Source organism: Phycodurus eques, chromosome 21 (genome assembly GCF_024500275.1).
Source record: "Phycodurus eques isolate BA_2022a chromosome 21, UOR_Pequ_1.1, whole genome shotgun sequence".
In the NCBI taxonomy this organism is placed as follows: domain Eukaryota; kingdom Metazoa; phylum Chordata; class Actinopteri; order Syngnathiformes; family Syngnathidae; genus Phycodurus; species Phycodurus eques.
The window spans coordinates 3992601-4019392 of NC_084545.1; the positions used below are offsets into that span (position 1 = coordinate 3992601).

Sequence of the window (26792 nt, forward strand, 5' to 3'; positions counted from 1 at the left end):
TTTAAATTTTCTAAAAGGAGGTTGAAATTAAATAATTACTTTTATTAATGATACAAAATTAAAAAAAATCTAGGTTTTTTTTGTTAACGTGCTTGAGGACATTTACTGTATTCTCCTTGTATACTATGTGTTTTTTAATTTTTTTATTTTCTGTATCCACTATTGCTAGTGAGAAAAGAAAAGAAAAAAAATCAAACATTTCAATGAGGCGAATAGTGGGCAATTAAATATATATTTTTTAAGAGTCAAAATTGTCAAGTGTGACAGAGACCGAGCTCATTGCATCCATAACGCATCACAATGGATTAAAATATATCCCGATAACTATATTTTGTCCTGAGGTACCCATGAGCAAGACACGTGCAAACATTCATATTGAAACTTACATTTTATTGTCATTCAGTCATCTGAGTGCAATATAGTTGCAAACGTCCTCCACCCCCGTGCTGTGGTTGTCCAGGTACTCAAGGATCACGTTACCCCCGTTGTGCAGGGGGTCTTCGGGGCTGGTCAGTAGCGCGTGCAGGCTCTCGTCCATACGCAAAGGCTTCCCCGTCTCGGGATGGCAGAGGCGTAACTTCTAGGAGGGGGGAGCAGCAAAAGAGAGGCAGTGGGACGGACGAATACTGATGTCATCTCTGAGCATCGGATTACTCGTGTTGAGCATGAGAGGACAAACAAGATTCCTGTGAGCGCGCTTCATGTTTGCTGCGGTCTCACGCTGATGACAGGAAGAGCGAAAACGTGCAGTTTTGTACTGCTGATGAAAAATAAAATATCAGATACGAGTATTATTGTGGACAAACTTTAAGGAACTCCAACAGGGAAGAAGGCTAAATGTGTCAGATTGTGACGGTGCCTCCTGTGCACAGCCATCTTTGGGCAACCACCCCACAGATTTTTCAATTGGATTTGTGTCCAAACCTTTAAATTTCACTTTGTTGAGTTGGCCCCATTACTTGGGATCATTGTCAATTTGTCTTAAGATTTCAAGCAGACAACATGGAAGCTGCTGGGCTATAATTAACTACTGACTGTTCAGAAGTCCCTCGGCTTTGACCAAAACCCCAAAAAGCAAGTGCTGTGTTTGTTACCTTAGCTGCGAGCACATTGTTGTTGTTCTTGAGGGAAGCGAGCGAGGCGGCGTAATCCACCACCTTCCCCACGCTCCATTTGGAGCAGAAGAACATGGGCTGACTGGTCGCATGACACCCTTTCGGCAGATACACTTCAAAGTAGGTTCTTTCGGTCTGAAAGAGACATTGGGGCAGAATACGATCAGTAAACAATTCAACTTCTTCTTCTTCTCCTTTCGGCTTGTCCCGTTAGGGGTCGCCACAGCGCGTCACCCTTTTCCATGTAAGCCTCTCTCTTGCATCCTCCTCTCGAACACCAACTGCCATCATGTCTTCCCTCACGACATCCATCCACCTTCTCTTTGGTCTTCCTCTAGCTCTCTTGCCTATTCAACAAAAAAACTATTCAACAACGATGGTAAAAATAAACTCTAATCGGCACCTGTGGTAAACTCTTGTCTCCTGCAGCATGAAGCTTCAGTTTCATCAGAGCGACCTTGGCTGCTGTGGCGCTGCTCTTTGCCCCTTTTCGTCCTGTGCTTTTGGATCCATCCTTTGATTCTGAATTGACAGAGTTGAAATTTGTTAGATCATCATCATCAGGTGTGCGCCGGGAAATTACCCAATTGAACTGAATTGGTCTGAAAGTTCCAATCGTATAATTGCCTGAGTCATTTTTTAACTCGCTGTCACGATACTAATAAAAATGTGCTTGTTATAAACTGTGTTTTTTTCTTTATGTCGGTGTAGATACACAATCATCCGCGTGACGGAATTCCGCAAATTTTGAATCGAGGCAACTAGACTATTCTTTTGTTGAATGACTGAGGTAATTACACCATTAGTCTGTAATGTACCTTTGCTCATCTATCAAACACAGTAAGTACATTATGTGAGCAAATTGAGGCGAGATCAATATTTCAGCATTCTTTTTATGACATTTTTGTAAGTGAGATTTTTCTCATGTACAATGCGTGCCCTGACTCTCACTAAAATTTGGGAAACAGTTTTAGATAACACATCAAATCTGTGCAATACTGATCCCATGTGGGCAAAAGATGCACTGCAGAAGAATGTCATTCAATTGCTCCTTATCCTGATGTTAATAACTGACCCACAATCCTTTGCACCAGCTCCTTAGTGGCCACCATGCGTGGCTTTTGGACTTCCAGCTTCTCACACTTGTGATCATCTTGATGACGGTGGCTGCGAGGAGGGGCATAGAGTAATCTTAATCACAAAATTAAACACAGGGAGTCAAATTTGGGTTAACGAGTGTAAACCTACGCCAAACAGAAATGTTTCTCACACTGTGGACAGATGACAGGAAGCAGTTCTTTCCCCTTGCAGTCCTCGAAGGAGCATGGATGACTTGTGCTGCCACCCACTGGTTGGGCTTCCCTTCTCACAGGCTCCTGCGATGTAATTTCAAGACTTTTCAGCACCCAACAAGACATGGACAAGTAAACTGTGGGACAGGAATGCTGTTCTTTTTTTCCCTCCACCGGTCAACTTATAAAGTGCTCACCTGTGAACATGAGTGAGCCTCTCTGCTTCTGTGTTCAAGGCTGTAAAAAGAGAATTTGGTTGCAATATACAGAATTACAGTATAACTATTGGATACATTGCATATGGGCGTTGTGGCTCTGAAACATTTCCCCCCCAAGATTAACTTGCATCATCTAACACAAAAATAATACAAATACATAGCTTTTTCTTTACATACTGCAGGTGTCGGCCCGAAACCTCCCATGTCCAAATTTGGACAATTTCATATTTTTTCACAAATTGATACTCTTGGTCAGTCCCCACGTGGGTATGTTCTTATTATTACTTATAATATATATATATATATATATATATATATATACATACATACAAATTATTGCCCAATCTAAACTGTTGAAAACGGCTTACTCTCCTCGACGATGCAATGTTAATTAGACCAAGCCGTTTACGTCTCTAAACAACGATTTAAAAAAATAATCATAACAATAATAAGATAACAGGTAAACTCAAATGATGTTCTATTGCACACTGAGGAGAAGGAGAAAGTTGTGACTCTTACCAGTAGACTCCATTGCAGGAATCACAAACAAATGGAAGGAAATCTAAAGGAATGAAAGGAAGAGTCACTGTTGACTAGCAAACACAGTGGCCTTACATATTACAGGCATATTATTTAAAAACGTAACGCATTTAGATATTAAACTGTGTGTCCAAAATTATGTAATGTAATATTATGTATAACTTAGCTGTGACTATGATGACTGACTGCAGATTTACGCTACATGGATAATGTCGTCACATCGTAATCAATTTGTATGCAATAGTACGAAGACGATAGAGACCTTGTTGGTGACAAGAATCGATTAGACAGTGCTCTCCGATGTCTAACTCGGCCATTAGGCTAGCATGTGTATTTAGCTGTGAGCTTCTCGAAAACGAGCATCAACACGAATTTGACCCCGGAAGTGAAATACGATAAACAAAATTCAACCCCGAAACTTAAATTCGACTACAGGGGTTTGCTCACAATGAAATTGTTTTAAAAGTGTAATGTTTATCCAAAAAATATACAGATAGTCACATATTAAAACGTTGATAGTTATTACAGAGAATATTTGAATAAATTATCTTATCTGCGGGTTTCCGATGATTACGAACTTTAACGCCGGAAGTGAAAGTCGAAGGCGGTCATATCCGCTTAGTAGAGCACAATAATTGAATGACTTTAGCACTAATGCACGCACACGACCTCTTATCTAGAGACTTGTATTCATATATCGCACCGTGATGTAAAGGAGTATATTTAAATGAATAATGTATTCGGTCGAAGGATTTGTTTGTCGTGGGTAAAGGGGGCGGGGTTGAGTGGCGGTGACGTCACGCAGGTAAATGGGGCGAAAGGCGCTTGTGAAGGCGAAAGGTGTGGCGAAAGGTGAATTCTCAACCACAAAAGCCCGTCGAGCTGGAAAAACAGCTCGGCCTCACTCACACGCCCTGGAAACACTCGACAGTCATAACATCAGATTGTTGTCCGCATACCGCGAGCGAGTGCTGTTTTTTTAATTTATTTTTTTACTTAGCGCCGGAGGAACTCGCAGCCAAAATGAGTAAAATCACGAAATTCTTCAAGGGGAGTTCGAGCTCCGGCTCGTCGTCGTCGTCGGGGAGCAAGTCCAAACACCATCACCGGTCCAAGGGGGGGCCCTCTCCCCAGGAGGCCATCCACAAGCTCCGGGAGACCGAGGACATGTTGAGCAAGAAACAGGACTACTTGGAGAAGAGGATAGAGCAGGAAGTCATCATAGCCAAGAAGCACGGCACGAGAAATAAGAGGGGTATGTATATTTGCCAGTTCACCACCAACAAAAACTCTTTAAAAGTATTCATTTGGGCTTTTAGGCCTCGTCTTAAAGAAGCAAAGCCTAATACAGTGCCATGAGAGCCGCCATTTTAGGATGAGACACAGGTGCATTTTCCTACAAAACTGGAGCCAATTCTCTTTTGAATAAGTCCCACATTTTTGGGCCCAAAACACGATGCAAAGTCCTAACAAGTAATCTGATTTTTGGTAAAAATGGATCATAAAATGTATTATTATATATTGTGGGCTTTTGATCGTTCTCGTTTTTTAGTTTTTTCATCTGCCGATGAAAGAAAATGGCCACTAAATCCATAATTACTTGATTAAATATACACGTCATTAAATACATTAAGAACTAATTCCATTAAATAAAAAATAAATGCAAATCCTAAATAGAAAATCCCTTTAACTACATTCAAATGTTAAATAATTCCATTAAACAAATTAGTGTCATAAATAAAAATAAATGACTCCAGATTAAATGTCATTAAATAATTACTTTAAATAACAATAAAATACATTAAATATACATATTCATATTAAGTTTATCACATTTAGTGAATGATTTCATTAAAAAATATATCCATTAAAATGTCACTTAAAACAATAATTCCATTAAATAATAAAATTATAAACATTTTAATTAATGAAAAAGGCCTTTGAATAAATAAATCTCACTAAATAAATTCCATCAAATAATAAAAAAACAATGTCAGTAAGTTAAAAAATAGACATTAAAATAAATAAGTCATTAAGTGAAAATGCAATAACAAATGTAAATGCCACTATAACAAAAGTAAATGCCACTAAGTGCAACTAATTAAAAGTCATATAAATACAAATGCCATCAAATAATAAAAAAAATGCTATGAAACATACAGTCCATAACCGTTTATGAAATAAAGGACAACATTTAATGAATGGACATTTCAACTAATTATTCCACATTGAAATTATCTGTTTATAGGCCTCATATTGATTAGGTTTAGAATGCACAAATCTCTGTAGATTAAAATAAAAATGTCATGATTGCCAACTAAATTTAGCAGCGGCAAGAATAAAATGTTGGCCAAAAATACAAACCTCGGAAGTTTAAAGCCTCACTGTGTATTGCACTCTCATGAAAACTTGTCACACTGCCTGTTGAATCATGGCAGACTAAAAATATCTTCACGTCACAATGGGACGATTCCTATTCGTACTGGTAATTTGCGACGCTAATGCACGCACACGACCTCTTAGCCGCCCTGCAGGCCCTGAAGAGGAAGAAGCGCCTGGAGCAGCAGCTGACGCAGATCGACGGGACGCTTTCCACCATCGAGTTCCAGCGGGAAGCTCTGGAGAACTCGCACACCAACACGGAGGTGGTGAGAAACATGGGCTATGCCGCCCAGGCCATGAAGAAGGTCCACGAGAGCATGTGAGGAGCACACCGAGTACACACGTTATTGGGGGGGGGGAATAAAATGCATACGGTGAAGACCCGTTCATTGCGGGGATATGTTCCACACACACCCTCATCCGCTACATAGAGAGAGCGTATAAAAACACTTTTTTTTTCAGTAGTCTTGCCCCTCCCACACACACATTTAAACTTACTGAAACACACTTTTTAAAGTATTACTTGGGACAACATCACTTTGAGGAAAAGAAAAGGGAGAGTACAGTACAGTTCTCCAAATAAGAGGCCCAGCGTGCTTGCTTCAAGCTGTTTATTTGTCACTCCCAGTTCAATTGTACTGTAAATAGCAACGTGACAAGTGGCCAGCATCTTTTTGGAATTAAAAAAAAAACATGAAATGAGGACTTCAATAGCATCTAAAATCCTCCATTACAGATCAATTCAGGGATATTTTTTATTACAATTGATTTTTTTTTTCAGGGATCTGAACAAAATAGACGATCTGATGGAGGACATCAACGAGCAGCAAGACGTGGCCCGCGAGATCAACGATGCCATCTCCAGACCATACGGCGAAACATACGACGAGGTATACTTTTTGCTGATTCCTCTCACAAAGCTGGTGATCTTGCATATTTAAAAAAAAAAAAAAAAAAGCACTAATTATTGTTGTTAGGATGAGCTGCTGGCCGAGCTGGAGGAGCTGGAGCAGGAGGAATTGGACGAGAACCTGAAGAGCATGGGAGGTCTGCCCTCGGTGCCCAGTGCAAGACTGCCCTCGGCTCCATCAGGACACTTAGCGCACCGCGCAAGTATGCACAACATTAATTTTGATTTCTTTTATGGTACATACAACATATTGGAATAGTGTTGGGAAAAAAATAATTTCATTCTTATCAGATTTACTGCTTTATTTCTAAAAAAAAAAAAAAAAATGTCCCCCTCAGTTACCATTTTTTCTTCAAACATGCATTTTTTTCCCCAAAACTTTACTCTTTTTAACTACTACTTTTACTCATAGGATTGCTACTTTGTTCCTCATAAGAATTAACATTTTATCGAGAACCAAATATTACAATTTTGGAGCGAATGTAGAACTTAAAACTCATTCACTGCCAGCCTTCCCAGTTAACATGAATATTTGACTTCTGAAGCCGTCAATGGCAGTGAATGTTTTAATTCTCGTAATGTTACCATTTTTTTCAAATATAATTATTTTTAATTGAAATTTCCCCTTCCCTGTGCCTTACTTAAAATGTACAACCTTCCCATGACTGTCATAATTCCAAATGTCATTCCTGTGTTTTTGCTTTTTCAGCGGCCAGAAGACGGGCTGAAGACGAGGAGGACATGCGCATGCTGGCCTCGTGGGGATCATAAGACTTTTTTTGGGGGGGTGAAGGGGTGGGGTGAGACCCTGACAGATTAGCATTTTTAATTTCTCAGGGGATTTTAATCTATTGGCACCATGTCGGGACATGTTCCTCATCTGTTCATCGAGCAGCCGCAACCACACTGAAGGAAATTGTTACTGTACTGTCGCTTTTGTTTTCTGTTTTATCTTCAGATTTCATAAGAATTGTCTCCAAGCAACTAACTGAAGGATTTCCAGCACTGAGCAGATCAAACTCCACTCTACAAGTCACACAGTAGTAGATAAACTCTTGCTGCACTGTAAATATTTTTGCTTTTATGTTCAACTATAATAAAAAAACACCGTCCTACACTACTTGATTTTCCTTTGTTTTTGTCCATATCACGTGGAAGTTGTGTATTATCTACAATTTTCAGTCAATCATTGTTCCTTCAATTGACATTGCGTTTAACTTGGAGTCATCTTTTGTACATTTGTTTGGACAATTATGACAACAAAAATAGCTCATAAGATTTTAATTTGAGCTGATATCTAGTCATTTTGCATAGTTGTCTTGCGAATAATCAAAGTCACTGGGAATACAATTAAACTTTAGCATGTCAACTAGGACAAGGTATTTCAGAATCAGATGCACTTTTGTTGTGTTCATTGTATTCGTCACGTAATATTTTATTCGTCACGTAATATTTTTCTTGAAAAATTAACACTATTCCCGTGAGATTTATTGCTATTTTCTTGCAAAATTAAATTATTCATGTAAGATTATTATTATTATTTATTTGTTTAAAAAACAAGGCCTCACAGTTCTGACGAGCGGGGTTCAATCCCCGGCCCCGCCTGTGTGGAGTTTGCATGTTCTCCCCGTGCCTGCGTGGGTTTTCTCCGGGCACTCCGGTTTCCTCCCACATCCCAAAAACATGCATGGTAGGTTAATTGAAGTCTCTAACTTGCCCCGTAGGTGTGAATGTGAGTGCGAATTTGTTTGTTTCTGTGTACCCTGCGATTGGCTGGCAACCAGTTCAGGGTGTACCCCGCCTCCTGCCCGACGATAGCTGGGATAGGCTCCAGCACGCCCGCGACCCAAGTGAGGATAAGCGGATTGGAAAATGGATGGATGGCGGAAAAAAAACACCATTGTTTTTCTGGCAGTGACGTCGCCAAACTGTTCTCGTAAGATTACCCCATTTATTTCCTCAATACAATTTATTCTTATTTAATAAAAATAATTTTTCTTAAATATAGTTTTTATTGTGTATTTCTCAATTTAAAAAAATAACAATTCTCATAAAATTGAGTATTTTTGTTGGGGGGAAAAAACACGACCTTAATCGCGTAACATTCCGGATGTGGGCGAGTTTGTATCCGACACCAAGCAGGAAGCTCTTTCCATCTACGTAAATATGTTATTACTTTGTTTTTCTTGTGAAATACATTATTGTCGTAGGATTACTTTATATTTATGAAAAAAATATTACTATAAGATTGCTATTTAAAAAAAAACAACAAAACAGCTTACTCGTTCAGAAAGGGGGAATGACGTCGGCAAGCAGGAAGAAGGCGAATTTCTTCCGCACTTTCGCCGACGTAACTGAACTCCTAACGCCAACTTGATCCAAAAGTTAGCGAGCCTCAAATTGAAACATTATGGAAGCCAACCGTCACGAACCAACTTCGGGTGAGTTGGCGACTTGTTTTCGTCCTCACTGTACTTACAAATTTTAAAGTAGAATTTCAGCTAACATCGCGAACATTGTTAGCCCTCCGGCTAAACCCTGTTACAGTGGACGGTGACAAGTCTCGAAGCTTCGTTAACATATCCCAACTTAAATGAACAAATGTTAGTTTTATTTAGTTATTAATATTATTTTGGTTATAAAGTGGAAGTTCCTTCCGCCACAGGTAGTTGCTGTCATTTCCGTGTGACCGCTAGTAAAAACACTCAATGGAAGGCGCAAACAGACAATTTATTTTGGTACGACCGAAGTACAAAAGTCATGTTTTGATTTCGTTTTACGTCTTCATGTCTTGTACGACGTGTGAAATTATTTATTTAAAATTCACAATGGTGGCAGGAAATGCTCACTTTTAAGTCACTGAACGACATTTGGCATGCTAAAAATAGTTAGAATTCCTGTTTTTTTGACTAATATAGCAATAGTCCGGTGCAATGACCATTGTGCAAAGGGTGCCGAGACTCATATATTCAGTTTTTCGCTATTCGTGGCAGAGCTTGTACTAGAAGACGAGAAGATTCTGCCTTTAGTCTGGCAGTATATCGGTACCAATGTTTATGGAGGTGCATGTATTAAAAAAAAATTGTACCTCCTTTCAGCGTCCGGCGAGAGTAATGGTCCCGACAGGAGTCTGTCCCCGCTACGCCTGGTGGTCATGGGCTGGCGCTGGCCCGGCAAGAGCTTGACGGCCAACACCATCCTGGGCCGCGAGGAGTTCCACCTGGAGCGCGCCGCTGAGTTTTGCGTGACGCGGCACACTGAGGTGCAAGGGCGCGCGGTCACAGTGGTAGACACGCCCGGCTGGTACTCCTCACAGGACACGCCGCTTTCCTACAAGAAGGAGATCGCCCGTGGCGCCACCCTGTGCCCGCCGGGCCCTCACGCCTTCCTGCTGGTCATCCCCGTGGGCATGTTCACCGAGCTGGACCGCACCCGCATCGAGGAGCACGTGGACCTGTTCGGGGAGCAAGTGTGGCGGCACATCCTGGTGGTGTTCACCTGGGCCGACGTGCTGCGGACCATTTCGCTGGAGCGCTACATCCGTCGCGAGGGCGCCGAGCTGCAGCGCGTGCTGGAAAAGTGCAGACGCCGCTACATGGTCATCAACAACTGCGTGTTCGAGGAGCAGACGCAGGTGGGACGCTTGATGGCGCGCGTGGACAAGATAGTCGCCGAGGAAGGCGGTCACTACCTGCCCGAGGAGGACCACCGGGCGCTGGACGAGAACCGGAACCCGACCGGGGACGCCGGGCCCAAAGCCGACGTCGCCGTGACTTTAGACAAAGACGCGACGACGCTCTCTGCCGAGTGACGCGTTCTCGACGCTTTAGGTACGCCCGCGCAATCGCCGACGCTCGAGCTGGGTTTTTGCTCATTTGACCTTCTCTGAGATTATTCCAAACACTCAAAAGTGTTTCTGATATTTGGAGCCTCACAGGTAACCACCATATAAAAAGTACTTTTGATGTAGCAATATTACTAACACTATAACCATACTGTAGATACTATTGGCTGTATTTTGGGGGAAAAACAATCTTCAAAATAAAAACAGATTTTTTAAACTCAAAAATAGGGTTTTATTTTTGTAATACTGACTTTTTTAAATCTAAAAAGACTACAAGATGTTACTTTAAATGTTTTTTCCCTTCAAAAATTTGATTTATCCTCATAATACATAAATACAGTGAACCGAGATTTTTTTTTTCCCCCAAGACGTTTTTTTTTGGTTGTCAAAAAACGTAGCATTTTTTGGGGGGTGGGGGTCAAAACTTTCAAAGCAGTGATCACTAATTCCCCCACTAGATGGCGCAACGACTTGTGCTTTGTCCTGGTTACGTGTGAGGACAATTCCACAAGATGGGGAGGATTGTGCAAGTGTACCTACTCAAGTGTCCCAAAGATATGGTCAGTGAGTGCCTTTCCAGCTTTAGCCCCGCACAAAATTCACCCTCCAAAGGACTAAGAAGCGGTAGAAAACCAAAACATTGGTAGAATATCAACTGTTGCGGGTTCACTTTTGCACTGTGTTGATGTTGCTGCCGTTTTTCTCAAGAATTGACAAGAGAATGTTGTACAGACTGACAGCTGTAAGTCAACTCTGACCTTAAGTGTGACTTCACTTTATTTATTGCTAGAGTACACATTTAATGCATGGTTAAAAAAAAAAAAAAAAGTGTTCCTATAAAAATATGCCTTTTTGCCTGTAATATTTCTCTTTTCTTCCCCACTGAAAAATAGAATTTTTAATTGTAAAATCACATTCTATTGATCAAGATTACTATTGTTTTGCTCAGAAAAAAATGAATATATTTTTTCGGAAGGTAATTTTGTTTTTCCTTGGAATTTTGTTTTTTCTCTTGGAAGATTACTTTTTTCCCCCAACACTACCGCTACACAATTAGTGCTTTATTTGTCATAAGAAAACTTTTTGGTGAAAGATTACTACTTTTTTCCTGTGATGTGGGGACGTAATTATTTGAGGTTAAAACAAATAGTCTGTTACACGATGTCCCCTCCAGTAAATAGAATTATTAAATTGGTTTTAAAAATATTTGTGTACCGTTTTACACAGTGAAAGTGTATTTGTACAAAAATGTGTATTTTTCCAATTCAAATTCTTTGTAACAAACAGAGTGACGACTGACTGGCCTCCACCGCCAAGTAGTGACTCTATTCTGTCTCAAGACACGACAAGACTTTACAATCGATTGAATGATCTGTAAGCCTGTCCAGACTATTTAATACCCTGCTGTTGTGTTTTGTACAATGACTGGAGTGACAATGTCCAATTTAGTGACCAAATTGTTATTTTTCTACACTTAATAAAGCACTCCGAGCCCTTAATGTTGTCTCAGTTGATCAATTACATTACGCTTCTCGAGTAATATTACTAAGGTTACTTTTAAGTGTCAAAGTGGTACTTTTACTACATTACCTGCATAGTTAAGGCTTTTACAGTTGCCATTTGACCTTGCTAGCATTTTCTTTTCAACCTGTTGAACAAGTCATCCATCTTAATAACTATTGTTTGAACAGCTTCTGCAATGCCCCAAAACCAGGTCGTGTGTCAATAGAAACCGGACGCTTCAATAGAAACCAAAAAAGAAAAAAAAAAAGCCCATCCACACAGCTGCGACCGCTGTCATATTGTATCATGTTATCATATTACAATGTTTGCCGACATTTTTTTTTTTTTGCAGCTTCTACCAGGTGACATTCCTCACAGCGTAAATCTTATCAGCTGCATGACGGACACAATCTCAGGTACGCTCAAAAGAATAGGGACAGCCGGCCATTACAGCAAGTGGACGGAAGCGTAACATGTGTCAACATACTGGTGGTACCTTGAGATAAGTGTTTAATTCGTTCCGTGACCATGTTCGTAACTCGAAACAACTATCTCAAATCATCTTTCCCTGTTGAAAATTAATGGAAATGCCATTAATCCGTACCAGAAAAAAAGTAGTGTTTTTAATAAGGACACTAGCTAGCACTCTATAATATTGTACTTTATAAAAACAAATAGATTGTAAATAACTTAACAGTTTGTGCATTACGTTTCATTGTGACTGTGTGGCTCCATCTGGTGTGTGTCGCTTGGCCACCTGAAGGCAGTATATTAGGGACATACAGATATCAATGGAGACGGTCACAATTCCTCAGCGAGCTGCAGTAATCTTAGTCATTTTCCGCAGAGGATAAAGAAAAATATGTGTCGAAAAAGCTGGTCGACACTGATCCCGGTTGAGATTCTCAACTGTACAACAACATGAAGGTAGTACTATTATACATATGTGGCGTGTCCGCTCACTCGTTTCATCGTGGTGACAGAAGCCAAGTCAAACATCCATAAAGAATGACTCGTGTGTCAACAGGCTTGCGGCGAGGCCTCTGTAGCGCACACGCGTCAACATGGCGGCGGGCGGGCGGGCAGGCAGGAAGCGGGGAGGGAGGGACGTGAATGGGCAGGCGGCGGACAAAAGCGACGATTCATCAAACGCCGCCAGAGATCTGCTCATTAGGCGGAACAATGATGGGGGAGTTCGGGTTGGTTTGGGGAGGACTTGGCCCAGTCGCGGCAATTAGCACGCCCTGTTTGAGGTCACCTGTTGTTTGGGTGGACGTGAGGACAAACCGCATCGACGGAGCAGAAATAGATGCGATCGTGCATGTTACTTTAAAAAACTATTTTCCAATTTTGGACTATTGATTGATTTAAACTGAAGGCTTGTCCTGTTTTTACAGTATCACCTGACTTTTTGTCGATGCACCCTTCATAGGTGAACTTCCTAAAATACCGAAACCGAAGCCTTACCCGAAACCATTAACTGTAGTGTTGTCACAATCGAAAACCTTTGGGTATTGTCTCGATTATTCCATAGATTCATTGAATAATTGGATAAAAATGTATTTTGCATTAGCATTTATCGAATGTAACGTTTTCCCGATTACGGTTTATTAACTGATTGTTGTTTATTTGGTATGGTCTAATGATTAAACCATACCAAATAAACAACAAATAAGCAATAACACGAGAGGGATTGATGTTGTACTCAACAACCTTTTTGAAACGGAATGCTGCTTCAGGTTCAACTACAATTATTCATACTACGGATGCAAATAATGACTATTTTTGTAATAGATTAAACGGACTATTATAATATTATATATATACTACTTATACTATTTTTTACCATAATCTGATTATGATTCAGTTACTGGTTTGGGCTGTTAACCTGTCAGAAAATACAGAAAAAGGGAGATCCAAAAAGTTGCGGGGGTGGGCGGGTGAATCCCAGGACTGATGGATAAACTCTTTTAGCGAGCTAGTATCAAGTCAAGGACAGATGAGTTGGAGCTCATTTCCAGCCAGATGCATTTGTCAACAAAACGATTGGATGTCATGGCAACCGGGGCCGGGCATCACCATGGAGACGGCCAGGGTTTACATTCCCCATATAGACGTCACTTTGACACCCGGGACAGGAAACCCAGAGGAGTATTTGTCCGTAGGCACTGATGGAGGACCACTCTCAGGTACGTACACGCACGTTAAGTAAGGCGTGTCAGAAAACACCGACCACATGTGTTTACTTACATCCGGTGGTGGGAAGTAATAAAGTACAAGTACTTTGTTACTGTACTTAAGTGTGTGTGTGTGTGGTGTGGGGGTCTAGCACTGTCCTTGGCCCGCCCTGGGTTTGATTCAATCCAGCCGCAAAAATGAAAAATATACCACCCGAGTCATTTTGGTATAAGACAAATATCTGTTGCTTAAAGGGTCCTAAAACCGCAACTAATGAATAGCATTTCAATGGCCTTTTCCATTGTATGTTAAGTTAACGGGGCATTTCTTTAGGCGGCGGTTTGGTTGTTTTTAAATACACAATCTGTAACTCTTTCTTTTATGTTTAGTTTGGCAACAAACTAACTGGGAGTGGCATTTAACAGACCAAAGCCTTTTTCTTTTTTAAGAACTGTTCACTATTTCCTAGAGTGGTGCTTGCTGTATGTCTTAAAGTGTCTTAAACATGTCGCAGTCATAGTGGGGGCGGCTCGTACCGCGAAAAAGTCTGGTCACTCGTATCTCAAAGCACCACCGTATTGGGACACCTGCTCATCCCACCTAGAGGACAAAATGGAAGACATGAAACATATTTGCAAGGTCACGCAGACACGTCTGCCTCACCCGGCGATGATGATGATGGTGATGATCCTGGTGGAGATGAAGGTTATTACTGTCGCTTGACCTCCCGGGATCATCACGCAGAAGTCATTACAAACGTCTGCTGCTCCTTCTGGAGCCCAGAGGGTCCGCCCAACGTTCCCTGCAAGAGGCCTCGTTTCTAAAATGGAGGTCACCACATGATCAAGCCTGTTGTTGCACCTTGAAAAAAAACTTACCTGCCATATTTACTGGAACTATCACAGGAGACATACTGTCTGGGTGTACACGTTTATTTAAAAAAAAAAAAAAAAGGTTGTGGACCCGAAACGCCCCCTCCCCCATTGCGTTTAAGGATGTGTTCCTATTGTTAAGATTAAACCAAGATTAGCATGTGCGATTGTGTTGCACATGGCTTATCTCCAAAGCAATAAAGTGAAGACTGTTGGATAAAGGCAGCCGTAATCATAACAGACTGAACAATTTAGTACAACTTTCAACAACAACAAAAAAAAAACACTCAGATTAGTAATAATAATGAAACAAAAAATGAATGTTATATAAAAGTATAACACAAATGATGGCAAAATATGGGATTGCATTTTCATTTTAAAATTGATTGGGTTTTCATATAAAATAACAACATAAATATAATAAGAGTGGAATAAAACAGATAAGCAGTAGAAAATGAATGGTAGAGGTAACAAAAAAACTTCAAATAAAACATGTCATATTGCATTTTAATGATGAATCTGCATGAGTTTGCATACATGGTAAAATAAATAAAAAAGATTTATTTTTTGTCAGAAAATGGCTAGATGGCATTGGTTTGTATATAAACTAAAATGATGGTAAGATGATCAAATATTTTTAAAATCAATTAGGTGGGCATGTAGTACAACTCTTAATAGAAACAGAAAAGGCACCTGATAGTGAAAAGATGCAGAGGAACAAACCAGAACGAAAGTGAAGTGTTGGGGCTTGCCAACACTTGGCACGAGTGCCCTCGTGGAGAACATCCAAGCGCTCACATTCCTCCCCTTCTGGGGTGGCCCGAAAACGGTCGTCGGTGTAGAGATTGCGGCGGGGGGGGGGGATGCAAGGAAGTGGAGGAAGAGGGGGTGGGGAGGAGGAAAACAAACCACCCTCCTCTCCCCTGTCCGAGTTCATTCAGTCTCCTGAGAGCTGCGACAGGAGACGCGTGGAACACATGGAGTTGCCACTATCGCGAGCTGTCCCGAACTGACCATCAAAATGGCGATTGTCCACTTGTTGCTGCTTTTGGCCGCTATGGCAGCGCGCCACCTGGTCTCCGGAGGTTGCCTGGGTAAGTGCTGCAGTGGCCGGGACGCGAGCTGCACCTCCACTGATTGGAGGATGGACCGCGTCCACGGGACGTGCTACTGCGACCGCGGCTGCGCCACCACACGGGACTGCTGCTTCGACTACTTCTCGCACTGCCCAGGTGAGCAGGCACAGGTAACTTTGGGAGCTCTTTTGTGACACCGTTGAGATCAACACGCGTCCCCCAGGAAAGGAAGATAAGATGCACACATGCTTGCTTATCTGCTGTGGAAATATCTCACAGGGGTGGAAATTGTTTGCCGAGCCGGGCAGAGTCGTCGGTGAGAGCGACAAGTATTTGAAGAATGCGATTAAGTCGATCAGTTTAAAGAAATTACATAATCCATCCGCGAGGCCCGAAGAAGTTGCTGGAAACAGAGTTAATTTGTTGCAGCCATCATAAAAGCTTTAATAACTTTACAGACTATGTTTTTAAAAGGGTTGTTATGGAAACTTGACTCTTTAATGTTTGTATACAAATATAGCGGTACGTTGACTCACGAGTGCAGATATGAGCCGTCGATCTGCCGATTATTATTTTTATTTTTTTTTGCCTTGAGCTACAAGTGTGCCTTAGACCAGGGCGACTAAAAATATCTGCCTTAAAAAAGTGAACAGTAATAACATTGATTAATTAGAATGTAAAGAATTAAAGGGTTTCTGCATCATGATTTCAATGCACATCGACATTGCGCGGCTTCTGGTGTGTACTCAGTCAGCTGCAGCAATATTAGTCGTTCTTTGCAGAGGATAAAGAATAGATGCCTTTGAGGATTGTTCCATTATTTGTTTTGCTGCACAGTTGGTGGTTAAATATCCATCGCTTAAAGGGTTATAATACAAGCTACATCGATGCTAGTTGTTAGCCTGTCTAGAGCATTACCCATCATGTGTTAGCATTAAGCTAGCAGATTTGCATCAGGCCAAAGTTAATTGTTTTGGTTAAATACCCAATTCTCTAAACCTCAGCTCAGGCGTGTTCCGTGAAGGCTTGGAGCTTCTGGAGCGGCTGCGCAGAGCCGTGCCGGCCCTCCCGGCGGGCACGGGTGCGGCACGTCGCCGAGCGGCCCGCTAACGGCGGCGAGCCCTGTCCGGCCCTGGAAGAGCGGGCCGGCTGCATGGACTACAGAGACCGCCGGGGAAACCCGTGTGGACTTGACACAGGTGAGCGCGACTTGCGTTTGAATGAGGTTGAACGCAGTGTAATGCTTGACGCCTTTGCTATCAGGGCCTGCATTTATCACCAGCCTGGAGTTTGGCAAGGGGAGGCCCGTGAGGGACACCTACGGGAGCCCTCTGGATGCAGGGTGAGTCACCACAACAGTGGGACGTATTGCTTCCCAGGAGACCATCGCGAGTCACAAGAACAGAAAAACTCAAGATACTTCGCACATGTGCGCGTGCGCTCGTTCTTGGTAAACAGACCCGAACGTGTTCCCCCAGGTTCTGCGTGGAATTCTCCCTGGAGTCACGATCCCCTCACTGCGCAGCGGAGAACCGGCCGCACACGCGCTGGATGCGCTACTTCGCCGAAGGCTTCACGGTTTGCGTGGCGTGCCGGCCGCCCGCCGTGCGCAATCACAGCGGTGGTTGCCAGGGAGACGGCCGGGAAACGGACAGGTTGGTGGTGGTGCACACGCTGTGCATCGGGAAAGGACGCACAGGGCTTCAGTTTTGTCGCATTTTATGTTCCAGGCTTATTCAAAAATGTATTTGAGTTGTGCTATTTCTCAAGTTTTATATTTATTTCAAAATGTGAAGAAAAAAAAAAGGTGAAGCGTGGTTAGTCCTTTCCGGATGCACCGTATACAGGCAGGTGGGTTCCAGTGTATTAAACATTTGTTTTGGCTGCAGGGATGCTGTGCTGCAGTGGCAGGCGGTGGGCAACCCCCGGTGCAGCGGCACGTGGCGCAGGATCCGCAAAACGCAACAGTGCAACTGCCCACCGCAGCACAGCTTCGTCTTCATCTGACCAAGGACCACCTGAACTCTTCCAAGGCGGGCGTGGGCAACCAACAAAGCATTTGACCCGAGAAGTGTTAAGGAAAAAAAAAAAAAGCCCCCAAAACGCGAAATTGCACCGGTTACTGCATTAGGTAAACACCAATAGAAACAGCTCCCAATATGATTCATAACATAATAATTAATTCTTTTTTCCCCCCGAGACAGCTACTTGCATATTTCTTGTTTTTTTTTTTTTTTTTTTTTTAGTAGAAGTGCTTCACGTTTTAGTTAATATCTATTTATTGAAATCACATTTCCACTGTTCTGGATCATTAAATTGACAATCATTCTCATGAAAATTTTGAACAAACAAAAAAATAATAACGTTAGCACTCCTTATGTATACATTTGCTACGTAGAGTCAAAGTGAATATTTTTAAGTTGCCAAATTATACCCCCTAGTGGCTATAAGCTTAACACAATATGCAATATGAAAAAAAAAGGGGTGGGGGGGGGGGGGTGTTAATAGTCCACTTTATTGGTCCTCTCCAGAACCCTCCAGCGGTCCTTGAGCATGCCGCCAGTGCGGCCCTCAAAGTCGTAATCTTGCAGGATTTGATACCACTTGCCTTTGCCGTGACGCCGGACGCCCTGCGCGAGTCTCTTGTCCAGCTCCGACGACCATTTCTACAATCAAAACGAAAATAAAGAAGTACTTACATAAGAGCAACGCACATCCGAGGGCCCTTTGTTAGTCCAACTAACCCGACGAGTCGTCTGCCGACTGATAACGGGATCGTTTCCATCTGGAATACACAAAAGCAATTATTTCATTTCTAATGGAACGATAGTCAAACACGTATACAAGAATACGCACAAGTACACGCACGAATACTGCTGTTAGAATTTTCCAAGTTCCTACTGTCTATGAGGCCATGTAGGTATCTGAATGTGATTGGATGAACGAGTAGGTGGGTGGGGCCTGTGGAACTGTGGACAGCGGGGAATGTGAGCGAGTGAGTTTGTTGTTTGGAGGCGACTTGACAACTGGGGGCGGGGGGAGTCAATGATGCTGTTGACTTTCACCACCTTAGCGTTGACTAAAAAAAAAACTGTCGTTAAACTCCTAATTTATACGTATACATCCTAGTTTGGTCTAATTTGGTTTACTTTGGGCTTCATTTGATTTACGTACTGGAATAAAACATTATTTTGAGTAACTTTATGCATGGTTTGTCCTCTTTTTTTGCTATGGCCTTTGCACTTTGAGCCGAGGAAAAAAAATACAGACACACACACACACACAATACCTTTCTCGCGTAGCTGTCTGATGCACACTTGAGGCTTCATCGCAGTGTCCGGCTCCAACACATTTGTTTGAGGAGACAAAAGTCTGCGTTTTGGCCTGTGGAAGTGTGAAAATGTTAAAAAAAAAAATGTTTTTAATATAAGGAAATGTTTCAACTCTCGTGTTACGTTTGTTTCGCAGGAACAGCAATAATGCTCCTGTGTCAGTCGCACCAAAACATGCATGCTACTTTCATGGAAGACTCCAAATTGATCACAAGTGGGAGTGGGAATGTGATTGTGAATGGTCACTTGTGCACTGTGATTGACTGGCGACCAGTCCAGAGTGTAACCCGCCTCTCGCCAAACCCCAGCTCACCTGTGACCCTAATTAGGACTACAGAAATCAGATGGCCATACGGGTCAAAGTGACCCGCATCATAACAATTCAGGTAATGAAATGCTTATGGGGAGGTTTTTACTTTGTAGTGATCTCCCCTGATTGGTCGGCCTTGTCCTCAGCGGACGAGCGGACGTTCTATGAAACAACAACAAACAAAAAAAGACATTATTGTTAAATAGGGAGATGATTTGTCTCAATACATAAACTGTATGTATTATTATCATCATCGGGCTTTACTGACCCAAAGAGCTGTCTTTGCTTGACGGACGCCCGCGGTGTCCGGCGATGCGTCCAGCTCTGACGGCTCTGTTAGCCGGAGGTGCATTGTGTATTAAAATTTTGAAAAATAAATACAAAAATGAATCCAATAAGAAGGACAAATGAAACTCACTATTGGAGTATAGTCTTCGGCCAGATACGTGGGCCCTTTTTGTCGCGCGAAGTTTACGTTCTGGTCTGAGAGGGGGAAAAAAAAAAAGTTCAATGTAAGAAAGAACTATTGTGCATATGAAGAGTTTCATACACTGTACATATCAAGTGTATTATAAGTCATCATTATATATTGTATATCACGGGACAATGTAACAATGACTTGTACTTCCCACTTTGCACTAATTGTACAAATATTACTGCAGCATAATTAGTCACTACTTAACACTTACCGACATAAAAGGTTTGTAGATAGCTTTAAATTTCTTTGAGTTCCCCTCCAATGCCACTCTTCGTCTTTTGTACTTTGCTTGTTGTTTCTGTATTATGAATGGGAGTGTATATGTATGACTATTGCTACTGTGACACTTTAATTTCCTTCATGGGATAAATAAAACACTTATGTATGCATGTATGTATCTACAACAATTTTTTGGGGGGGTGTGATGTCACCACAGAAGCATACCAAAATGGCAACAAGAAAAATTTGGGATTATAATCAATTATTAATTGCAGAAATGTTTATAGAATGCCACTAGGTGCCAGTGTCACTCTGCAAACACCTTCCTGCACCCTCTGCTTTTACATTCTGTGTCAGCCATTGGCAAAGGGAGACGAGGTTTACTTTTTACTATTTAAATAAAATATAGAAATACTGTATGTCTCCTTTACGTCCTCCTCATAACCTCAAGCGTGTCAAACCATTTTCTTACCGGACGTCATCCTTTTGCGAGAGAACGGCGTCTTCCGAAGCGTCCACGCTTCGCTCGTCCGCAGCGGTCGACACGTGCAAAGACAATAACTCTGTGGGCGAAATTTGCGGTCGCGGAGTTCATAAAAAGATGCGCTAGGAAGAACGATTAAAGTGGAAACTCACCATTTACGGATTGCCTTCGGAGGGAGACGTGCAGCTTCTTGTTCCCAATGATTTGAAGATTTGGTTTGGCTCTACAGAAGTGTGAAAGGCACCATTTCACACAAAAAAATAAAAATACCCGCAAACAAATACAACAACCTTTACAGGCAATGCAGCTACAAAATGATAGTGTGTGCACACCTGTGGGGGGATTACTCTAGTACAGGGTTCCAAAGCTTTTTTTTTTTTTTTTTAAGATTAAGTTTGGTTCATTGAGTACACCAAACTGTCTTTGATGTTTATGCAAACGTAGGTTCAGTTAATTCATGGAAGAGAAAATTGAGCCCTTGAGAACTAGTGTGGAATAAGTCCCTTTTTTTTTTTTGGGCATTTTCCAAGAGAGTGTCTTAAAGATTTATGGCTGCAATAAAATCTGGGGGATTTAGTACCTTGTTGAGTTATTTTGCAATGATTACTTACGACTGGATATTTGTTTTTCCCAGAAATTGTAGTTTCCCGAAGATTTTAATTGATTCCAAACATCCGTCAAATCTATCAATATTTCAGGAAAGACGATAAGTAGCGTTCACTTATATGGTATTTGATTTTTATGAAACACAGCTTCATTGAAGAGTTAAACTGTTGACGATGTTTATGAAAACAGGTCTGGTTCATTGAAGACTCTTTACGGAAACACAAAGTTTACATATTTTTTGTCATTGAAGACAAATAGTCATAGATGCTTATAAAAATGTAATAAAAACTTAAAGGTGTTGTTCGATGATAGCAAAACCCTTCAATTGCCTTGGCCCACTGAAGACACTAATGTGGTTTTGAAGACTTGAATTGCCTTGGATGTTTATGAAAACGCGTAGGTTGGGTTCATTGAGGACACTCAACCGTCTTTGACGTTTATGAAAATGCACAGATTTCCTTTAAGGTTTACAAAAATGTAGATTTTTTTTTTTTTAAAGAACATTAAATTGGTTCATTGACGACACTAAACTTCAGGATAATGCGTAGGTTCGCTTCTTGGTTCCGAAGACTCAATTGTTCAAGCATGTCAATGAAAATATCAAAAAATAAGTTAAGTTCCATTATTTGCTAAGGGAAAATGAGTTTGGAAATCAAAACCAGACATATTTTGGCCACGTTGGAACAATGATGATTATTTCCTACTCTGTCTCCAGTCTTGCGTGATCGACCTTCTCCAAGAGAGACTTGTTCTCTTTCGCTGTGGCGTCCGTAGCATCGATACTCTGCGACAAGCGCACCACCTTGATGGCTTCCTGAGAGTTAGGACGGACACGGACACACACGGAGACACACACACACACACACACACACACACAATATGAATGATCTCTACTCACATTACTTTTCCATACCTTTCAACAATTAACTTTTACATTAAACGTGTTGAAGCGGTGCCAAATGAGGCTTAGCACTTAAACACGGCCTTCCAGGCTTGACCTTGGTCCTTCTCAATTATAGAAAAACATTCTTGACAACCTAATGATAAAATGAAAAAGCGACGCACCTACCCCTATCCGGGGGGTGCGGCCGGTCGGTTGCCCTTCCAAAACACGTCGAGGCCAAATTAAAGGCGGCCGACTTGGCATTTGGATAATGATGCAAGATAGTTAATGCAGCTTCAAAAGTCGGGCCCCTTAAAGGGCTTCAATATGCCGCATAGGCGGACTCCTAGGGACTCTTAATAGACATTGTTGCAGAAATGAGTGGTAAAAAAAAACAACAACAAAAAACACTCAAAACATCCATCCATCCATTTTCTGAGCCGCTTCTCCTCACGAGGGTCGCGGGCGTGCTGGAGCCTATCCCAGCTGTCATCGGGCAGGAGGCGGGGTACGCCCTGAACTGGTTGTCAGCCAATCGCAGGGCACATAGAAACAAACAACCATTCGCACTCACAGTCATGCCTACAGGCAATTTAGAGTTGTCAATTAACCTACCGTGCATGTTTTTGGGATGTGGGAGGAAACCGGAGTGCCGGGAGAAAACCCACGCAGGCACGGGGAGAACATACAAACTCCACACAGGCGGGGCCGGGGATTGAACCCGGGTCCTCAGAACTGTGAGGCTGACGCTCTAACCAGTTGTCCACCGTGCCGCCCACTCAAAACATAAAAATCTAAATTGAATTATAGATACCTAAATAAGAATACTATGTTCAAAAAAGTTAATTAAATAAAAAAAAAATAGAAGAAAAGCACTGCGGGTCGGTGCGCGTACCTTGAGAAGGAAGTCTGACGGACGCTTGGCCAAGTAGGCGTCCAAGAAGGTGCACACCGTCTCCAGCAGTCGAGCGAAACTGAAGACGGTGAGGAACGGGTGGTAGGTGTCCATCTCCGCCACGATGGTGGAGAGCTTGGCGCACACTTTCTGCGGGTATTCGACATGCTCTTCGAACCACTTCAGAGCGCCCGACGCCTGCGTTCTTTGGCCTTTCTCCAAGCACACAGCTACAGACTAAAAATGTACAAAAAAAAAAAAAAAAAAAAAAAAAACTCCAATGTATGAAACAAAAAAAACAAATGTAAAATTAATTAATTATGAAAATAAGAAAGTAAAAGAAATAAAAAAAACAAAAAAGGAAATAAAGAATGAAAACACAAAATGAATAAACAATAAAAGTCTAGAAAAAAAGAAAGAAATAAAAGTACAAAATACACAAAATGTAAAAAATAAAGACAACAAAACATGAAAAGTGGAATATATAATATACTCATATAATTCATTATATTTAACTAGTTGTTTTCCGCATAGCTTTCATTGGATGGGAGAAATAACACACTTCTTCTTCACAGGTTCAAATGCCCAAATATGGTTAAAAAAACTGAAAAATCACCTGTATGATCAGGTGAAGCGTGATGTTGTCAAACAAGCTTTCATCCTCCACCGCATCTTTGAGGTGAAACCAAGACTTGGCTGCGGACATCAGAGGCATCGCGTCGTCGTCAAAACGGGTGTCTGGAGGGGCGGCGACGAAAAGCCACGAAGACGAATAAAAGGTTGCACTGTGACACTTAGGCCATGGTGGTCGAGTCTTACCCAATTGTCTTCCTCGCATGACTCGGGTGAGGAAGGCGCAGATTAGCGTTTTCTCATTTGAGCTTCCTCCTTTGAGTAACGGTGTCTGACAAACAGCTGATAGAGAGAGATGGGGGGGGGGGGGGCTTATTAATCATTATCAAGTATTCAGATGGTCTGTTGACGTCGACGTTAGCAATGTTTATTCACTCTTGAACACAATAAGGCAGCAATTGAAACACACTCCCTATTACCAAGGGAACTCTGCAATGATTAATCGTATAATTCGATTATAATAAAAAAGGTCAAAGCAAAATAAAAATATGCAAACTCAAGAGAGGAAAAGTGGCATCACCCGGCTGCTGGGCATCTATCTATGCCAGCAACATATAGTGACAGGCAGAACAATTAAATGCTCTTCCACTAGATGGAAGACGGTACAATTTAAAGAAATATGATTTATAACACATTTTGTGGCCAAATTAACAACATGTACCTCCTTATTGTTCATAGGACATCATAAAATTGCATCATAAAAGGGGCCAGTTTAATGGCACGCGGAAACGAGCAGCCGCGGTGCATTTTGGGACTTGACAGCGTCAAACCAGACACGCAAGGAAAACATACTAACAACATCCTGCCCCGTTTCTGTGTTAATAAATCACAATAGAACGCAATACAAGAACTAATACGAAAGGTCGCGTTTTTAACGGTGCCAAAATGAAATTGAGTAAGTTATACTAAAAAAATAGTCCTACGCTCGCGACCCATTTAGGGTCGTGGGAAATCCTGAGCTCTTCTGACTTGTTTGACACGGTTTACAACACAAAGCAATGAGTTTGGTGGATCACCCATAAAAATAAAATAAAAGTATCGCCGTGCATTTGTATTAGGAAAGTAATAATAAAACCCAGATGAAGTGTAAATAAACGACAACTTACACTCGTAGGTCGAGATGGCGTCATTGAAGGTATCATAAATTCCCTCTTTAAAGCGACGACAAATGTCGACAAAAAGGAAGTCCAGAATCCAATTGGAGGCCACATCGGTCAGCTGGCTGGTGTTATAAACCTCTTCGGTCGCTGTTGTTGTTGTTGTTTCATCGCTGTCACCGTTTGCTTGTTGTTCCATGTTCTTGTTTACTCATTCGAGGAGGATTCCGCTTCAGTTTGCTTGTTTGGTTTTCAGCGGGAAGCGTCAACCGATGAGGCTTGTTCAACACAAGGAAAAAGTAGCGCCCCTCACAGTCTTGGTGGAGTCATTACAATTGTTCGAACTTGATGGTATACTTGAAAAAAAATGGCAATGTTTTTAGTTTTATAATTTTTTTGTCGCATTAGTCTATTTATTTTTTTCTATATATGTTATATTGTATATTAATGATTGTTTAAAATAAAAACTATTAAATATACACAAATACAAAGGAAAATAACAAATCATATGAAAATTGAAATACTGAATGACAAAAACTTTAAAAGTTAAAATATGATCATATAAAAACAATAAAAAATAAATACCCAAAATACAAATGAACGAAATATATTCCAAAAATTTCAAAAATAAGTACTTCAAAAATGAAAATAATACAAATTAAAACATTGCAAATACACTAAAAACAATATTTATATATATTGTCTAGATGTTATCTTTAAAGCAGGTCAAATCGGGTAAAAAATAAACCAAGAAATTTGTTTTGCCTAGAGATGCGAGTGCCTTCTTAAGAGTTTTTGGAGATACGAGGTATCACCAGACCAATTTGATTGCCCTGAGGTATGATTAAAAGAAAATAGATGCAAGTGCGCTTCTGATGCCCAACGCTAGATGGCGGCAGCACACGTAACACTTCCCCACGTTCGTTGCAACAACTGCACAGAAAATCTTTTGAATTTAATATGTACGTCGGTTGCACATGATTAAAATGTATTAAAGTCACATATATCGTTTGATTATTTTCGAGGAAATTAGTTGAAAAAATATGTCAGTTTACCGTATTTTAAACATCCAAGTACAATTGAAAATTAAGTACAATGTTCCCTCGCTATATCGCGGCTCATCTATTGCGGATTCAGCGTTGTGCAATTTTTTTTCATATTCATATAGCGTCTGATTTGCCATATCGTAGGATTTTGAGCGCATGCTGTAATTTTTTTGGGGTGTTAAAATTAATACTTCCTAGCCTAAAACATTAAAACTTTCAGAAGCAATGCGGAATTTGCAACATTTCTGCTCAACGGGTGGGTTTATCACCTCTTTCTGCTTTTTATTTAAATCAAATAAAACTTCAGACTGATGAATTTAGTTTTATGTTAACACTCCATTATGAATAAGTCATGCCACCGACAAAAGCAGTCATGGCTACCGTCGGTTAGTTTATCCTAATGCTAGCTTAGCATTGCTAGCGCTGCTATTTTGTTGAACCTGGACAGTGTTCTCTGTATCGAGCACGAGGCACTTTCATAATTTCATAATCAAAAGGGTTAAAAAAAAAAACACGACACAAATATAGGTGAGGTGCAGAATGCACCCAAACAGCAGTTGTTATATGTACATTTATTTGTTATTCTGCATATGCTAATAGACTTAACGGTGGTGGGGGAACATGGAGACACGACAACAAGTGTTCTGCGGCCACATCGTCCTATGGACTACAACATGCATACAAAGATGTCGCTTTGTACAGAAACTGTACGTATGTGTGCTTGTGTGTAATCAGGAGCCATTCTCTCAGAGAAAATAAAAGACACAAGCTATGTACAATAATAACCACCCATGGTAATGTTAGCGTGAGGCTTGTATGAAGGGAACGAGGACGCTGAGGAGGAAAAACAGTCATGTCAAACATGGGCAGTGGCGTAGC

General features: G+C 41.3%; 5 protein-coding genes across 8 annotated transcripts; 3 read left to right on the forward strand and 2 right to left on the reverse strand.

The window, feature by feature from the left end:
* Positions 1-403: 403 nt before the first annotated feature.
* zfand1 (zinc finger, AN1-type domain 1) lies at positions 404-3731 on the reverse strand. Of its 3 annotated transcripts, XM_061665906.1 has the most exons (8): positions 3428-3731; positions 3145-3187; positions 2605-2644; positions 2364-2491; positions 2191-2282; positions 1519-1637; positions 1095-1250; positions 404-580 (listed from the first exon to the last, which is right to left on the reverse strand). In XM_061665906.1, exons 1-8 carry the CDS (start codon positions 3480-3482, stop codon positions 404-406), a joined length of 810 nt encoding a protein of 269 aa, XP_061521890.1. In that variant the 5' UTR covers positions 3483-3731. The 3 variants fall into 3 exon arrangements, with proteins under 3 accessions (XP_061521890.1, XP_061521892.1, XP_061521891.1); XM_061665908.1 differs by lacking the exon at positions 3428-3731 and having other exon boundaries at positions 2386-2491; positions 3145-3192; XM_061665907.1 differs by lacking the exon at positions 3428-3731 and having other exon boundaries at positions 2191-2306; positions 2386-2491; positions 3145-3192.
* A 245-nt stretch (positions 3732-3976) lies between these two features.
* chmp4c (charged multivesicular body protein 4C) lies at positions 3977-7577 on the forward strand. The gene is made up of 5 exons (XM_061666290.1): positions 3977-4420; positions 5689-5866; positions 6329-6437; positions 6525-6660; positions 7167-7577. The coding sequence occupies exons 1-5, from the start codon at positions 4189-4191 to the stop codon at positions 7226-7228; spliced, it is 717 nt and encodes a 238-aa protein (XP_061522274.1). The 5' UTR covers positions 3977-4188; the 3' UTR covers positions 7229-7577.
* Positions 7578-8758: 1181 nt separating this feature from the next.
* On the forward strand, positions 8759-12386 carry LOC133396769 (GTPase IMAP family member 9). 2 transcript variants are annotated; one of them, XM_061666947.1, is made up of 3 exons: positions 8759-8898; positions 9556-10287; positions 12157-12386. In XM_061666947.1, exons 1-2 carry the CDS (start codon positions 8868-8870, stop codon positions 10266-10268), a joined length of 744 nt encoding a protein of 247 aa, XP_061522931.1. In that variant the 5' UTR covers positions 8759-8867; the 3' UTR covers positions 10269-10287; positions 12157-12386. The 2 variants fall into 2 exon arrangements, with proteins under 2 accessions (XP_061522931.1, XP_061522930.1); XM_061666946.1 differs by lacking the exon at positions 12157-12386 and having other exon boundaries at positions 9556-11800.
* A 3355-nt stretch (positions 12387-15741) lies between these two features.
* LOC133396670 (somatomedin-B and thrombospondin type-1 domain-containing protein) lies at positions 15742-18040 on the forward strand. The gene is made up of 5 exons (XM_061666743.1): positions 15742-16086; positions 16935-17129; positions 17194-17272; positions 17409-17585; positions 17820-18040. The coding sequence occupies exons 1-5, from the start codon at positions 15876-15878 to the stop codon at positions 17935-17937; spliced, it is 780 nt and encodes a 259-aa protein (XP_061522727.1). The 5' UTR covers positions 15742-15875; the 3' UTR covers positions 17938-18040.
* Positions 18041-18145: 105 nt separating this feature from the next.
* terf1 (telomeric repeat binding factor (NIMA-interacting) 1) lies at positions 18146-25137 on the reverse strand. The gene is made up of 13 exons (XM_061666742.1): positions 24877-25137; positions 23957-24052; positions 23754-23875; positions 23138-23374; positions 22064-22173; positions 20906-20976; positions 20742-20832; positions 19991-20055; positions 19841-19905; positions 19679-19734; positions 19220-19314; positions 18675-18715; positions 18146-18596 (listed from the first exon to the last, which is right to left on the reverse strand). Exons 1-13 carry the CDS (start codon positions 25064-25066, stop codon positions 18432-18434), a joined length of 1404 nt encoding a protein of 467 aa, XP_061522726.1. The 5' UTR covers positions 25067-25137; the 3' UTR covers positions 18146-18431.
* Positions 25138-26792: the final 1655 nt, after the last annotated feature.

Coding starts and splice junctions, on each gene's coding strand:
- zfand1 (XM_061665906.1), bottom strand. CDS start 3,482: ATGGCCGAGTTAGACATCGGAGAGCACTGTCTAATCGATTCTTGTCAC. Junction 3,188..3,427: donor CGATTCTTGTCACCAACAAG/GTCTCTATCGTC, acceptor TCATTCCTTTAG/ATTTCCTTCCATTTGTTTGT. Junction 1,251..1,518: donor GAGACAAGAGTTTACCACAG/GTGCCGATTAGA, acceptor TGTCTCTTTCAG/ACCGAAAGAACCTACTTTGA.
- chmp4c (XM_061666290.1), top strand. CDS start 4,189: ATGAGTAAAATCACGAAATTCTTCAAGGGGAGTTCGAGCTCCGGCTCG. Junction 5,867..6,328: donor AAGAAGGTCCACGAGAGCAT/GTGAGGAGCACA, acceptor TTTTTTTTTCAG/GGATCTGAACAAAATAGACG. Junction 6,438..6,524: donor ACGGCGAAACATACGACGAG/GTATACTTTTTG, acceptor TATTGTTGTTAG/GATGAGCTGCTGGCCGAGCT.
- LOC133396769 (XM_061666947.1), top strand. CDS start 8,868: ATGGAAGCCAACCGTCACGAACCAACTTCGG. Junction 8,899..9,555: donor CCGTCACGAACCAACTTCGG/GTGAGTTGGCGA, acceptor ACCTCCTTTCAG/CGTCCGGCGAGAGTAATGGT.
- LOC133396670 (XM_061666743.1), top strand. CDS start 15,876: ATGGCGATTGTCCACTTGTTGCTGCTTTTGGCCGCTATGGCAGCGCGC. Junction 17,130..17,193: donor CCCGTGTGGACTTGACACAG/GTGAGCGCGACT, acceptor CTTTGCTATCAG/GGCCTGCATTTATCACCAGC. Junction 17,586..17,819: donor GACGGCCGGGAAACGGACAG/GTTGGTGGTGGT, acceptor TTTTGGCTGCAG/GGATGCTGTGCTGCAGTGGC.
- terf1 (XM_061666742.1), bottom strand. CDS start 25,066: ATGGAACAACAAGCAAACGGTGACAGCGATGAAACAACAACAACAACA. Junction 24,053..24,876: donor CGCCATCTCGACCTACGAGT/GTAAGTTGTCGT, acceptor TCTCTCTATCAG/CTGTTTGTCAGACACCGTTA. Junction 19,315..19,678: donor TCAGGGGAGATCACTACAAA/GTAAAAACCTCC, acceptor ACACTTCCACAG/GCCAAAACGCAGACTTTTGT.